The 13,063-nt window shown below is 43.0% G+C and overlaps 1 protein-coding gene across 1 annotated transcript; it reads right to left on the bottom strand.

The window, feature by feature from the left end:
• Positions 1 to 11,218: 11,218 nt before the first annotated feature.
• Positions 11,219 to 12,355, bottom strand: LOC124985558 (putative sperm motility kinase W). The gene has a single exon (XM_047554293.1). It carries the CDS (start codon positions 12,353 to 12,355, stop codon positions 11,219 to 11,221), a length of 1,137 nt encoding a protein of 378 aa, XP_047410249.1.
• Positions 12,356 to 13,063: the final 708 nt, after the last annotated feature.

Raw genomic sequence — 13,063 nt, forward strand, 5'->3', positions numbered from 1 at the left:
CTGTATTTATTCTTAATTGACAGGCAGTGGGGAAGCTTGAAATCAAACATATCAGGAGTCACTTGAGAGTGGACTTGGTTGGCATTGAGGTGCATGGAGAATCTGTGCTCTTCAGCCCTCTTGTGGTAGAACTTCCAGTGGGCCTTCAATAGTGTGTTTGTAGTGAAGTTTCAACCACTCTATATTCAAGGGATATCAATTCAGATATTCTAAAGCTAATATAAATTATTAGGATTATTAATAATGCTACCACCTTCAATGTACATATTAATGTTCATAAATCTCCCTTACACCAAAACATACAAAATACTTTTAAATTATGTTAATGCAACAAACGATGGTATTGCACTTAATAGGTTTATTGTGATCCATTATAACATTTAGAAAACATGCCAATCCATGTAAATAAGTAAAGCTTTCTGATCTGAATATTTAATAATACAGTGTACCTATTTAAAATGTATCACCCCTAACATAAAAATCATAACTAGAATCATGGGACCTATAGAAGGTCTCCAATCAACTATTGCTAAACCTACTACCTACCTCTCTTTTAAACTACAGAATAGGAATCATCAAAATAATATTTACTTCACTCATGTATATTACATATAAACTAATTCTCTTTATGTTCCCATGCAAAAGAGACATTAGAAAAAAAAATTTAAAAAAAAGAGACATTAGACCAAATCTCTATACATTTCAGTCTTTTAATTCACTGTGGGAATGAATTTTACAACAACAAAATCGGAGAGGTGGGCAATACTGTAAAGACCTCTCATGTCTGCAGTCCTAACCAAGGTTTATTGAAATCCACAGATTGCTACAAAAGTGAAAAAGTTTTCATCAGCGTAAGAAACAAGCAGGAAAATAAAAAACTGTCAACTGATAAATAAATGATCAGTCTTCAGGAAACAAAGTCTAGAGTGTTAGCTCTCTGTCAGCCCAGCACCATCAAACAGTACGTGGTTTACCTACAAACTGTGTCCACCGGGGATGAGCCCTGTGTTGATGCTGCTTCACAAACACCAAAGACAGAGGTCAGTGTGACATTAGTATTGGAAACACCAAAATATAGTATGGTAAATGTTAATTTAACACAAAATTATGTGTGTTTGTGTGTGTGTGTGTCAGAGAGAGAGCGAGAGAGAGAGAGAGAAGCACTGGAGATTGAGCCCAAGGGTCCTCCACCGCTGAGCTGCATCCCCAGTCTGTTTCTTTATTATTATTGCTTAATTTTAATCTGAGACAGGGGATCCCTATTTGCTACAGCTGCCTTTCAAATTGTGATCCTCCTGCCTCTGCTTGCCAAGTCCTTTGGGATTATAGGCAACATGCCAGGACAAAATCTGCCTCTTAAAATTCTGTAACAGGGGGGGTTTCAAGATGGCGGCCTAGAGGGCAGCTCCATTTCATGTTGCTCCAGGATGCAGGATTCAAAAAGAGGAGATAGTGAGAGACTTGGGACCAACTCAAAGCCGCCGGGTGAGTCTCTCCCATTGGGGAGGCGACCCGGATGGGGCAGTAGCCCCGGAACGCAGGGAACTTCGTGAAGTAGAGTTTCTCGGCGAGACGCCCCTCCCCCCACTGGAGCGGTAAACACAGATAACTGGGATCATCATAGAGGAGGCGGCTCAGCACAGCGCTTGGACTCGGAGCAACCACTGGGGCTCCAGGCAGCTGCCTGAGGAGGAGCTGCGCGGCGAGCTGTTTGGACTCAGAATGACCGCTTCTGAACACCAGGGGGTTGCCCGGAGGAAGAGGAGGAGAGCAGCGGGTCGCTTGGTCTAGGAGTGACTGCATCAGAGCCACAGGCGGTTGCCAGAGGAGGAGCTGCGTGACGAGCTGTTTGAACTCAGAGCGAGCGCTCCTGAACACTGGTGGCCTGCCTGGAGGAGGACAGCAGTGGGTCGCTTGGTCTAGGAGTGACTGCATCAGAGCTACAGGCGGTTGCCAGAGGAGGAGCCGAGTGGTGAGTTGATTGGACTCAAAGCGACCGCTCCTGAACACCAGTGGGTGGCCTGCCTGGAGGAGGAGCGCGGTGGGTCACTTGATCTCGGAGCCAATGCTCCTGAACAACCGGGGGGCTACCCCGAGGAGGAGGAGGAGGAACAGGGTGGGTCACTTGGACTCAGAGTGACTGCCTAGGGCTACAGGCGGTTGGCAGGAGGAGGAGACGCAAAGTGAGTTGCTTGGGCTCCTAGCGACTGCGTCAGAAACCGGGCGGCTGTCCGGAGGAGGAGGTGTGTGGCGGGTCTCTGGGTATCGAAGCTATTGTACGGGGCTCCAGATGGCGGCTCAGAGGAGGGGCCGCATAGCCAGGCGATTAGGTGCAGAACAGGGTCCCAGGAGCTAGGTGGCTTCTTGCTGGAAGAGTCACACAGAGACACGCCTAGGGGCGGAGTGAAGTTTCCAGGGCTGCGGGCAGATTCTCTGGGAGAGGCAGCCTAAGGAGACTCGCCTGCGAAGGGTGAGGCTCCCAGGCCCAGGAGGTAGGTCCGGGCGCCTGGGAACGTTGCAGAGGAAGACAGCCCAGCACAGGCAGTAGTTGTAGATTGAGGGGAACCTCTAGGAGGGCAACTGACCAGCGAGACGTCCCCACTGAGTGAGTCTTCCCTGCTGGGGGAGGTTTTCCCACAGGAACGGTAAAACCAAAGACATAGGCACAAACAGGCCTTGCCTCAGCCCGCAGTCTAGTTCCCCATTGGATGACCATTGGTCAACAAGTGGAGGCACCTCTGCCCACTAGCAGGGAATATACGCCACCTGAGGGTCACCACCCCTAGAGAGGCAGCTTCTTCGTGGAGCTCCGCATTATCAACTTCCTCCAAGACTTCAGGCTACTGAAGGATAAGAGGGGATATACTAGCAATCTTCAGGGACATTATAAGTTGATAGAGGAAATCTGCAATATCTTAATGACCCACTGATTCCTGAACAATATGAGAAAACAAGGGAAGAAAATGCCCCAAACAAATCTAGATGTTACATCAATAAAATCCAATGACAGCATGGCAGAAGAAATGACAGAAAGGGAGTTCAGAATGTACATAATTAAAATGATTAGGGAAGCAAACGATGAGATGAAAGAGCAAATGCAGGCATTGAATGATCGCACCAATTGACAGTTAACAGAGCAAATTCAGGAAGCAAAAGATCATTTCAATAAAGAGTTAGAGATATTGAAAAAAAACCAAACAGAAATCCTTGAAATGAAGGAAACAATAAACCAAATTAAGAACTAAATAGAAAGCATAACCAATAGGACAGAATACCTGGAAGACAGAACTTCAGATATTGAAGATAAAATATTTAACCTCGAAAACAAAGTTGAACAAACAGAGAAGATGGTAAGAAATCATGAACAGAATCTGCAAGAACTATGGGATATTATGAAAAGGCCAAATTTGAGAATTATTGGGATAGGGGAAGGCTTAGAGAAACAAACCAAAGGAATGAACAATCTATTCAATGAAATAATATCAGAAAACTTCCCAAATCTGAAGAATGAAATGGAAAATCAAGTCCAAGAGGCTTATAGGACTCCAAATACACAAATTACAACAGACCCACACCAAGGCACATAATAATGAAAATACCTAACATACAAAATAAAGACAGAATTTTAAAGGCTGTGAGAGAAAAGAACCAAATTACATTCAGGGGGAAACCAATACGGATATCAGCAGATTTTTCAATCCAGACCCTAAAAGCTAGAAGGGCCTGGAACAACATTTTTCAAGCTCTGAAAGAAAATGGATGCCAACCAAGAATCTTATACCCAGCAAAACTTACCTTCAAATTTGACGATGAAATAAAATCCTTCCATGATAAACAAAAGCTAAAAGAATTTACAAAAAGAAAGTCAGCATTACAGAACATGCTCAGCAAAATATTTCATGAGGAAGAGATAAAAAACAAAGAAGCAAATCAGCAAAGGGAGGAATTATCCTAAAGGAACTGTCAAATACAGGAGGAACCAAGATGTGTCAAAAATTTTAAATATGAACCAAATGACCGGGAATACAAATCATATCTCAATAATAACCCTCAATGTTATAATAATAACCCTCAATGGCCTGAATTCATCAATCAAAAGACATAGACTGGCAGATTGGATTAAAAAGAAAGATCCAACAATATGTTGCCTGCAAGAGATTCACCTCATAGAAAGAGATACCCATAGACTAAAGGTGAAAGGATGGGGAAAAACATACCATGCACATGGACTCAGCAAAAAAGCTGGAGTATCCATCCTCATTTCAGATAATGTGGACTTCAAGCCAATGTTAGTCAGAAGGGATAAAGAAGGACATTTCATACTGCTTAAGGGAAGCATAAATCAGCAAGATATAACAATCATAAACATCTATGCCCCAAACAGTGGCTCATCCATATATGTTAAACAAATCCTTCTCAATTTTAGAAACCAAATAGACCATAACACAATAATACTAGGTGATTTTAACACGCCTCTCTCACCACTGGACAGATCTTCCAAACAAAAATTGAACAAAGAAACCATACATCTCAATAACACAATCAATAATTTAGACTTAACAGACATTTATAGAATATACCATCCAACCAAGAGCGAATACACTTTCTTCTCAGCAGCACATGGATCCTTCTCTAAAATAGACCATATATTATGCCACAAAGCTAATGTCAGCAAATACAAGAAGATAGAGACACTACCTTGTATTCTATCAGATCATAATGGATTGAAGTTAGAAATAAATGAAAGAGGAAAACACAGAAACTACTCCAACACCTGGAGATTAAACAATATGCTATTATATGATGAATGGATAACAGAAGATATTAGGAAGGAAATTTAAAAAGTCTTAGAGGTAAACGAGAACAAGGAAACATCATATCAAAATCTCTGGGACACTATGAAAGCAGTACTTAGAGGAAGATTTATTTCATGGAGCGCATTTAATAAAAGAAGTAAAACTCAAAAAATAAATGACCTAACACTACAGCTCAAAGCCCTAGAAAAAGAAGAACAGACCAACACCAAAAGTAGTAGAAGACAGGAAATAGTTACACTGAGAGCTGAAATCAACGAAATTGAAACGAAAGAAACAATACAAAAAATTGACAAAATAAATAGTTGGTTCTTCGAAAAAATAAACAAAATTGATAAACCTTTAGCCACACTAACAAAGAGAAGACGAGAGAAAACCCAAATCACTAAAATTCGGAATGAACAAGGAAATATCACAACAGACACAACTGAAATACAAAACATAATTAGAAGCTATTTTGAAAACCTATACTCCAACAAAATAGAAAATTTCAAAGACATCAACAGGTTTCTAGAGACATATGAATTCCCTAAACTGAATGAGGAGGACATACACAATTTAAATAGACCAATTTCAAGTAATGAAATAGAAGAAGTCATCAAAAGCCTTCCAACAAAGAAAAGTCCAGGACCAGTTGGGTTCTCAGCCGAGTTCTACAAAACCTTTAAAGAAGAGTTCATTCCAATACTTCTCAGAGTATTCCAGAAAATAGAAGAGGAGGGAACCCTCCCAAACTCATTCTATGAAGCCAATATTACCCTGATTCCTAAACCAGACAGAGACACATCGAGGAAAGAAAATTTCAGACCAATATCCTTAATGAACATCGACGCAAAATTCTAAACAAAATTTTAGCAAATCACATACAAAAACATATTAGAAAGATAGTGCACCATGATCAAGTGGGTTTCATCCCAGGGATGCAAGGCTGGTTCAACATGAGGAAATCAATAAATGTCATTCACCATATCAACAGACTTAAAGTCAAGAATCATATGATTATTTCGATAGATGCAGAAAAAGCATTTGATAAAATACAGCACCCCTTCATGCTTAAAACACTAGAAAAAATAGGGATAGTGGGAACATTCCTTAACATTGTAAAGGCCATCTATGCTAAGCCCATGGCTAATATCATTCTAAATGGTGAAAAACTGAAAGCATTCCCTCTAAAAACTGGAACAAGGCAGGGATGCCCTCTTTCACCACTTCTATTCAATATGGTCCTTGAAACTCTAGCCAGAGCAATTAGACAGACCAAAGAAATTAAAGGGATACAAATAGGAAAAGAAGAACTCAAACTATCCCTATTTGCTGATGATATGATTGTATACTTAGAGCAACCAGGAAATTCCACCAGAAAACTTTTAGATCTCATAAGTGAATTCAGTAAAGTAGTGGGATATAAGATCAATGCACATAAATCTAAGGCATTTTTATACATAAGCGATGAATTTTCAGAAAGAGAAATTAGGAAAACTACCACATTCACAATAGCTTCAAAAAAAATAAAATATTTGGGAATCAATCTCACAAAAGAGGTGAAAGACCTCTACAATGAGAACTACAGAACACTAAAGAAAGAAATTAAAGAAAACCTTAGAAGATTGAAAGATCTCCCATGTTCTTGGATAGGAAGAATTAATATTGTCAAAATGGCCATATACCAAAAGTGCTATACAGATTCAATGCAATTCCAATTAAAATCCCAATGATGTACCTTACAGAAATAGAGCAAGCAATCATGAAATTCATCTGGAAGAATAAGAAACCCAGAATAGCTAAAGCAATCCTTGGCAGAAAGTGTGAAGCAGGGGGTATCACAATACCAGATCTTCAACTCTACTACAAAGCAATAGTAACAAAAACGGCATGGTATTGGTACCAAAATAGAAAGGTGGATCAATGGTACAGAATAGAGGACACGGACACAAACCCAAATAAATACAATTTTCTCATACTAGACAAAGGGGACAAAAATATGCAATGGAGAAATGATAGCCTCTTCAACAAATGGTGCTGGGAGAATTGGAAATCCATATGCAACAGAATGAAACTAAACCCATATCTCTCACCATGCACGAAACTAAACTCAAAATGGATTAATGATCTCGGAATCAGACCAGAGACCTTGCATCTTATAGAAGAAAAAGTAGGTCCAGAGCTTCAACATGTCGGCTTAGGACCAGACTTTCTCAACAGGACTCCCATAGCACAAGAAATAAAAGCAAGAATTAATAACTGGGATAGATTCAAACTAAAAAGTTTTCTCTCAGCAAAGGAAACTATCAGTAATGCGAAGAAAGAGCCTACAGAGTGGGAGAAAATCTTTGCCAATCATACTTCAGATAGAGCACTAATCTCCAGAATCTATAAAGAACTCAAAAAACTCTACACCAAGAATGCAAATAATCCAATCGACAAATGGGCTAAGGAAATGAACAGACACTTCACAGAGGAAGATCTACAAGCAATCAACAAACATATGGAAAAATGTTCAACATCTCTAGTAATAAGAGAAATGCAAATCAAAACCACCCTAAGATTCCATCTCACCCCAATTAGAATGGCGATTATCAAGAATACAAGGAACAACAGGTGTTGGCGAGGATGTGGGGAGAAAGGTACACTCATACATTGCTGGTGGGGCTGCAAATTAGTGCAGCCACTCTGGAAAGCAGTGTGGAGACTCGTTAGAAACTTGGAATGGAACCACCATTTGACCTGGCTATACCACTCCTTGGCCTATACCCAAAGAACTTAAAATCAGCATATTACAGAGATACAGCCACATCAATGTTCATAGCTGCTCAGTTCACAATAGCCAGATTGTGGAACCAACCTAGATGTCCTTCAATTGATGAATGGATAAAGTAAATGTGGTATGTGTATATATATATATATATATATACAATGGAATATTACTCAACCATAAAGAATGATAAAATTATGGCATTTGCAGGCAAATGGATGAAACTGGAGAATATCATGCTAAGTGAGATAAGCCAATCTCAAAAAACCAAAGGAAGAATGATATCACTAATAAGTGGATGATGACACATAATGGGGGGTCGGAGGGGTTAGTGTTGGGGTTGGAGTTGGGTTTAGGGAGGGGGGCAGGAATGGAGGAAGGAAGGACTGTATAGAGGGAGGGGAGGGGTGGGAGGGGTGGGGGGGAAGGGAAAAAATGGCAGAATGAATCAAACAACATTACCCTATGTAAATTTATGATTACACAAATGGTATGCCTTTACGCCATGTACAGAGAAACAACATGTATCCCATTTGTTTACAATAATAAAAAAAAAATTCTGTAACAGGACATATCAAACTCTTCTCTTTCTTCATTACTTTAAGGAAAGCTTCTTTGATCAATTTGCACTTCCAAGTAGAGGTCTCAATGCAGGCTAAGAGGCAAAGAGGTAACCAAGAAAAGAAAAGGAAAGAAAGAGAAAGGCAAACGCAGAGAAGGGGAGAGAGCAAAGAGCAAGACTAGAATCACAAGATCCAAACCACCTTTGAATGTTAGAAAGTAGGTTAGTCTTCGACATTTTGCTATTGCTTGCAGACACGGGATGAAATCAAAAATTTGTAAAGTGGTTTCTGACATGTCCCTGGTTTTAGGAAGCAAATATAGCCAGTCACCTCAAAGAGCAATAGAGACATTAGCCAGACTTAGATTTCCCTCCTGCCCAAAGTAGCATAGCTCTATCAAGTATGTCTCCCAAACAATGACCTTTCCACACTTTTTCAAAGTTGATTGAAGTTGTTACCTATCTTCCCAAATGTGCTTCATAGGAAGGAAAAGACAAATGCTTCATGGATTGTAAGAGCTGGGTTAAATCTACCAGGCTGTAATAGCAACTCTACCCAATGAAATTCTCTCAGGATAGGAGCCATTTCTTATTCAACCAGGAACTGGGGTGGACTAAGCACTCAATACATAGCTTAGAAAGAAACTGAATCCTTTTATATCTTGTATGTCATCAAAGGGCCATCCGATGTGGGGAGAAAGGTACACTCATACATTGTTGGTGGGACCGCAGATTGGTGCAAACACTTTGTAAAGCAGTATGGAGATTACTGAGAAAACTTGGAATGGAACCACCATTTGACCCAACTCTTCCACTCCCCGGTTTATACCCAAAGGACTTAAAATCAGTATACTATAGTGATTCAGCCACATCAATGTTTTACCAGCTCAATTCATAATACCAAAACTATGGAACCAACCTAGATACCCTTCAACAGATGAATGGATAAAGAAAATGTGGTACATATACACAATGGAATATTACTCAGCCTTAAAGAAGAATGAAATTAGGGCATTTGTAGGCCAATGGATGGAACTGGAGAATATCATGCAAAATGAAATAAGCCAATCCCCAAAAACCAGAGGCTGAATGTTTTCTCTGGTAAGCAGATGCTGATCCATAGTGGGGGCTGGGTAGGGAAGTATGAAGGAAGTTTAGATTATATCAAGGGAGGTGTGGGGCATGTAGGGATGGGAAGGACAGTAGATTGAGATAGACATTATTACCCTATATATATATGTATGAAAAGAACTTTTAAAAACAAAATATCACTGTAAACTTATAAATAAATAAATAAATAAAAGGATCATCCAAAAGAGATTACTAGGACACTTAGAAAGATCATCTAGATATGACCCCCAGTTCTATGCACTTACTTCATAATGTAGAAAAGGTCATAATAGGACACTTACTTCCTCTAGGCAGCACTACTGAGCCTGTCTCCACCTTGATGCTGAAAGTGACAATTCTGATTTCAGAACTGGTGTCCATACTGAACCAAGCACAATGAGTCTGGATTCCTCCCTACATTGCACTTTAGAATGGGAGTAACTGCTGCTCAAAGTGTGCAACTTCATTACCACTAAAATCAAGTGGTCGATAACAAATTCAGTCTTTTTCTAAGGTCTCACTGCACACAATGCTGCACTAGATAGAAGAAATGCAAAACTGAGTAAAATATATTCTGTGCCCTTGAAAGCATCACAGACTAGTGGTTAAAACAAACATGAAGCAAAATCATTTCTATAATGCAGTAAGTGTTATAATCATGGTGTTTTGGGAATAGAAAGTACAATCTCACTGTCACCAGTCTGAAGGTTAAGTCATAGAAAGGAGAGAAGTTTCTACTGAGAGAACACACACAGAGACATTAGCCATAAAAGACATGGCCTGTGAAGAACGCCACAGGTAGCTGAATCAGAAGTTCAACCAACCAAGCAGGAAAAGTGTGTGATCTTGAAAACTATGCAATAAGTGCCTCAGGCAACAGGAAGCCACAAAGAGCTGGACATGTGGTAGGCAGCGCAATCACCCTGCCCACCAAGAGATGTCCAACCTAACCCCAGGACTTAAAGCAAAGAGCAATTCCAAATGGGGGCATTTTAAATAAATAGCATCCATAAGATGGCTTGTCACCTCCACCCCCCAAACCCATGTGCTCCCTTCTCTGTACCTTCAGCAGGGACCCTGAGGTGATTTTGGGTGGTGAGGCAGCATGGCAGGTGGTGAGGCACACAGTCCCCCTGCAGGCAGGTCCACCCTACACCCTGGCCCTCCTCTGCCTTCCCTGCAAACAGGATGAAGGGGATGATGCCAGAACACTCTGGGTCTCTAATGCCTTCTCAGATGTGATTCCTCCAGCAGTGACACCCACCCTCTCCACAGACCGCAGGGAGGGATTCCTTCTGCCAATGGCCACTGGATCAAACTCAGTCACATCTACACTGGATCTAAGGCAAAATCTCCATCCAACTTGGTTAAGGGGAGCAAGTCTCCAAGGCTCTAGAGGTCAAAGCAAGTGAGTGCTCATCTACACTGGCTAGAGAAAGAAACCCTCTACACCAGCTAAGGCAACTGAGGCCCCATCTACAATGGCTCTAGGTGAGCAAATCTATCTACACTGAACAGGAGAGGGAGGCACAGGGGTCCAGGCCTGGAGAGGACGCCTGGTGGGCTCCAGCCTCACTCGGAACAGCCTCCCCCAATTTTTTATATCAGTCTTCTTTTTAAATTGTGGCAACATCAACTTCACTATGAAATTTGAGAGAAATAGATTTATTAATAAATAGCTCTGCCATCCCAGGAGCATGGGAGGAAGGACAGAGAAGAGCAGGGCAGGGAAGTGTCCCAGGGAAAACAGTCTCATCTGATGTCTCTCCCAGGTGGGGGCAGGAGAAACACCCAATGTCCAGGTAGATCCAGATGTGCTCCTGGCTGGACCCCAAGTGGAGAAGCCCAAGCCAGTGAGCACACTCAGTCCTGCAGCTGTTTGAGTCCATGTGACCAATGTCCACATAGTGACAATAGCATCCACGGAGCAAAGTGTCCTCTGGCTGGCTGTGTGTTCGTTTGGTCCGTCTGAGGTCTGAATTAGATAGGAACCACCCGGTTTCCAAACTTAGCAGGTCTCTGGTCTCCCTGTGTCTCGGCCTCGTCTTCGCTAACACAGGAGGGTATGCAAGAGCACAGTCGGCGGAGGCAGGCGGCGATCCTCTGCCTCACCCGCTTCCAGCGCTTCCTGTGGCCCTGGGGATGGGCTGTGGTGGCATCTTGGGAGACATGGCTGTCGGCTGATATGCAGGGTCCGGGTTTGTCGCACACAGAGTCAGGCTGGGAGGCTAGGCTGGGAGTGGGGGTCTTGTCATGCAGGAAGTGGAGTCTAATGGCAGGGACGCTGGAGCTTCTCTCAACCTTCTGCCCTGACTCTTCGGCCTCCTCAGGTGGCTGAGGTTCACAGGGCAAGGGGGAGGTGTGTAGGGCAGGCTCACTCGCCCTCCTCTTTGGGAGGGCAGGGGACACAGAAGGATCCCTGGGGCACGGCTGAGGCACCACCCTGTGCCTCACAGGCTTCATGCAGCCTGTCCCCTGGCTTATCTGCTGCTGCACTAGGAGATACGCAGCCATGGCATCGTCAAACCTCCTCTTGGATAGAGACACCCAGGTAGTGTATGGGTCGAAGCCCATGTCAAAGAGGACCGTCAGTACTGTGGGGTCTGAGAGGCCGGGGAGGGGCTCGTCATGGGAAGATGAGTTCTCCTCACCCTGACTCAGCCAGGGGTCCTCCAAGATGTCCCCTACCGAGAGCCTGCTTTCAGGGTCCTCTGCCAGGATTTTCGTGACCAGTTCTTGTGCTTCAGCAGACACGTGCAGGGGAAATTCCAAGTCGGCATCGGAGATACTAAGCGGGCGGTTGCCTGTCAACACGAAATACAAAATGATACCCAGTTTCCAGACGTCCTCTGCGGGGCCCTCCAGAGAGCCCCAGGACTCGTTCTGCTGCTGCCCAGGCTTGACAACGGTGCTTAAGCCAAAGTCGATGAGTCGGATGTCTCCCCTGGCATCCAGCACAATGTTCTCGGGCTTCAGGTCTCCATGCACGATGCACATCTTGTGGCAGTAGCACACTGCACACGTGATCTGCCTAAATAGTCTCCTGGCCTCCTCTTCCTCCTGCATGCCTCCATCCGGGATGAAGTCAAATAGCGATCCCCTGCCTCCATGCTCCATCACCAGGTAGACATGTTGGTCAGTGTCAATAACCTGTAAGAGCTGGATCACATTCGGTGGTTCAGGGTCATCAATGCCCGTTTCTCAGAGCGGGCCAAACTCTTCCACATTCTCTTTTCCAGGACTTTCACTGCCACCTCTGCCCCAGTGAGCAGATGGCGGGCGAGGATCACCTGACCAAATGCCCCATGCCCAATGGCCCTCAAGACCTGGTAACGGTCTGTGAAGGCCTCCTCCTGCACCACTACACTAGTCTCTCTACTCTTCCTAGCCATCCTAAGCAGGAACACCCCCTAAGGATGCTAGCTAAAAAAAAAATAACAAACCAAAACAACAAACCAAAAGCAAAAAACAAAACAAAACAAAACAAAAAACCCAAATCAAAGAACCAATCTCCAAAGACCACAGCCACCAACCACCAACCACCAAATGCGCTAACTATCTGGGAGTCCGACAGGTCACCACCAAGAGCTTCCTGTACTTATGGACAAAGACCCAGCTGTAGTCACTCAGTTTTATACCCGGTGTTTGACATTCCCTCACAATGGCTTCTTGTGAGGTCAGAGTGAGAAATGACCCAGTCATGCTTGGGCATCACCCCACTGGCCATCTCCCTGTGGGTCTACAGGACCTCTTTCACTTTCACTATAATAAGACTCCAGAAGCTTTTCAATTCAATGGGTTATGGAAACTGATAGTGTTCTTAAA

The sequence above is a fragment of the Sciurus carolinensis genome, chromosome 5 (genome assembly GCF_902686445.1).
Source record: "Sciurus carolinensis chromosome 5, mSciCar1.2, whole genome shotgun sequence".
NCBI lineage: Eukaryota > Metazoa > Chordata > Mammalia > Rodentia > Sciuridae > Sciurus > Sciurus carolinensis.

Excerpts from the sequence above, each read along its gene's own strand:
- LOC124985558 (XM_047554293.1), bottom strand. The coding sequence starts at position 12,355 with ATGGAGCATGGAGGCAGGGGATCGCTATTTGACTTCATCCCGGATGGA.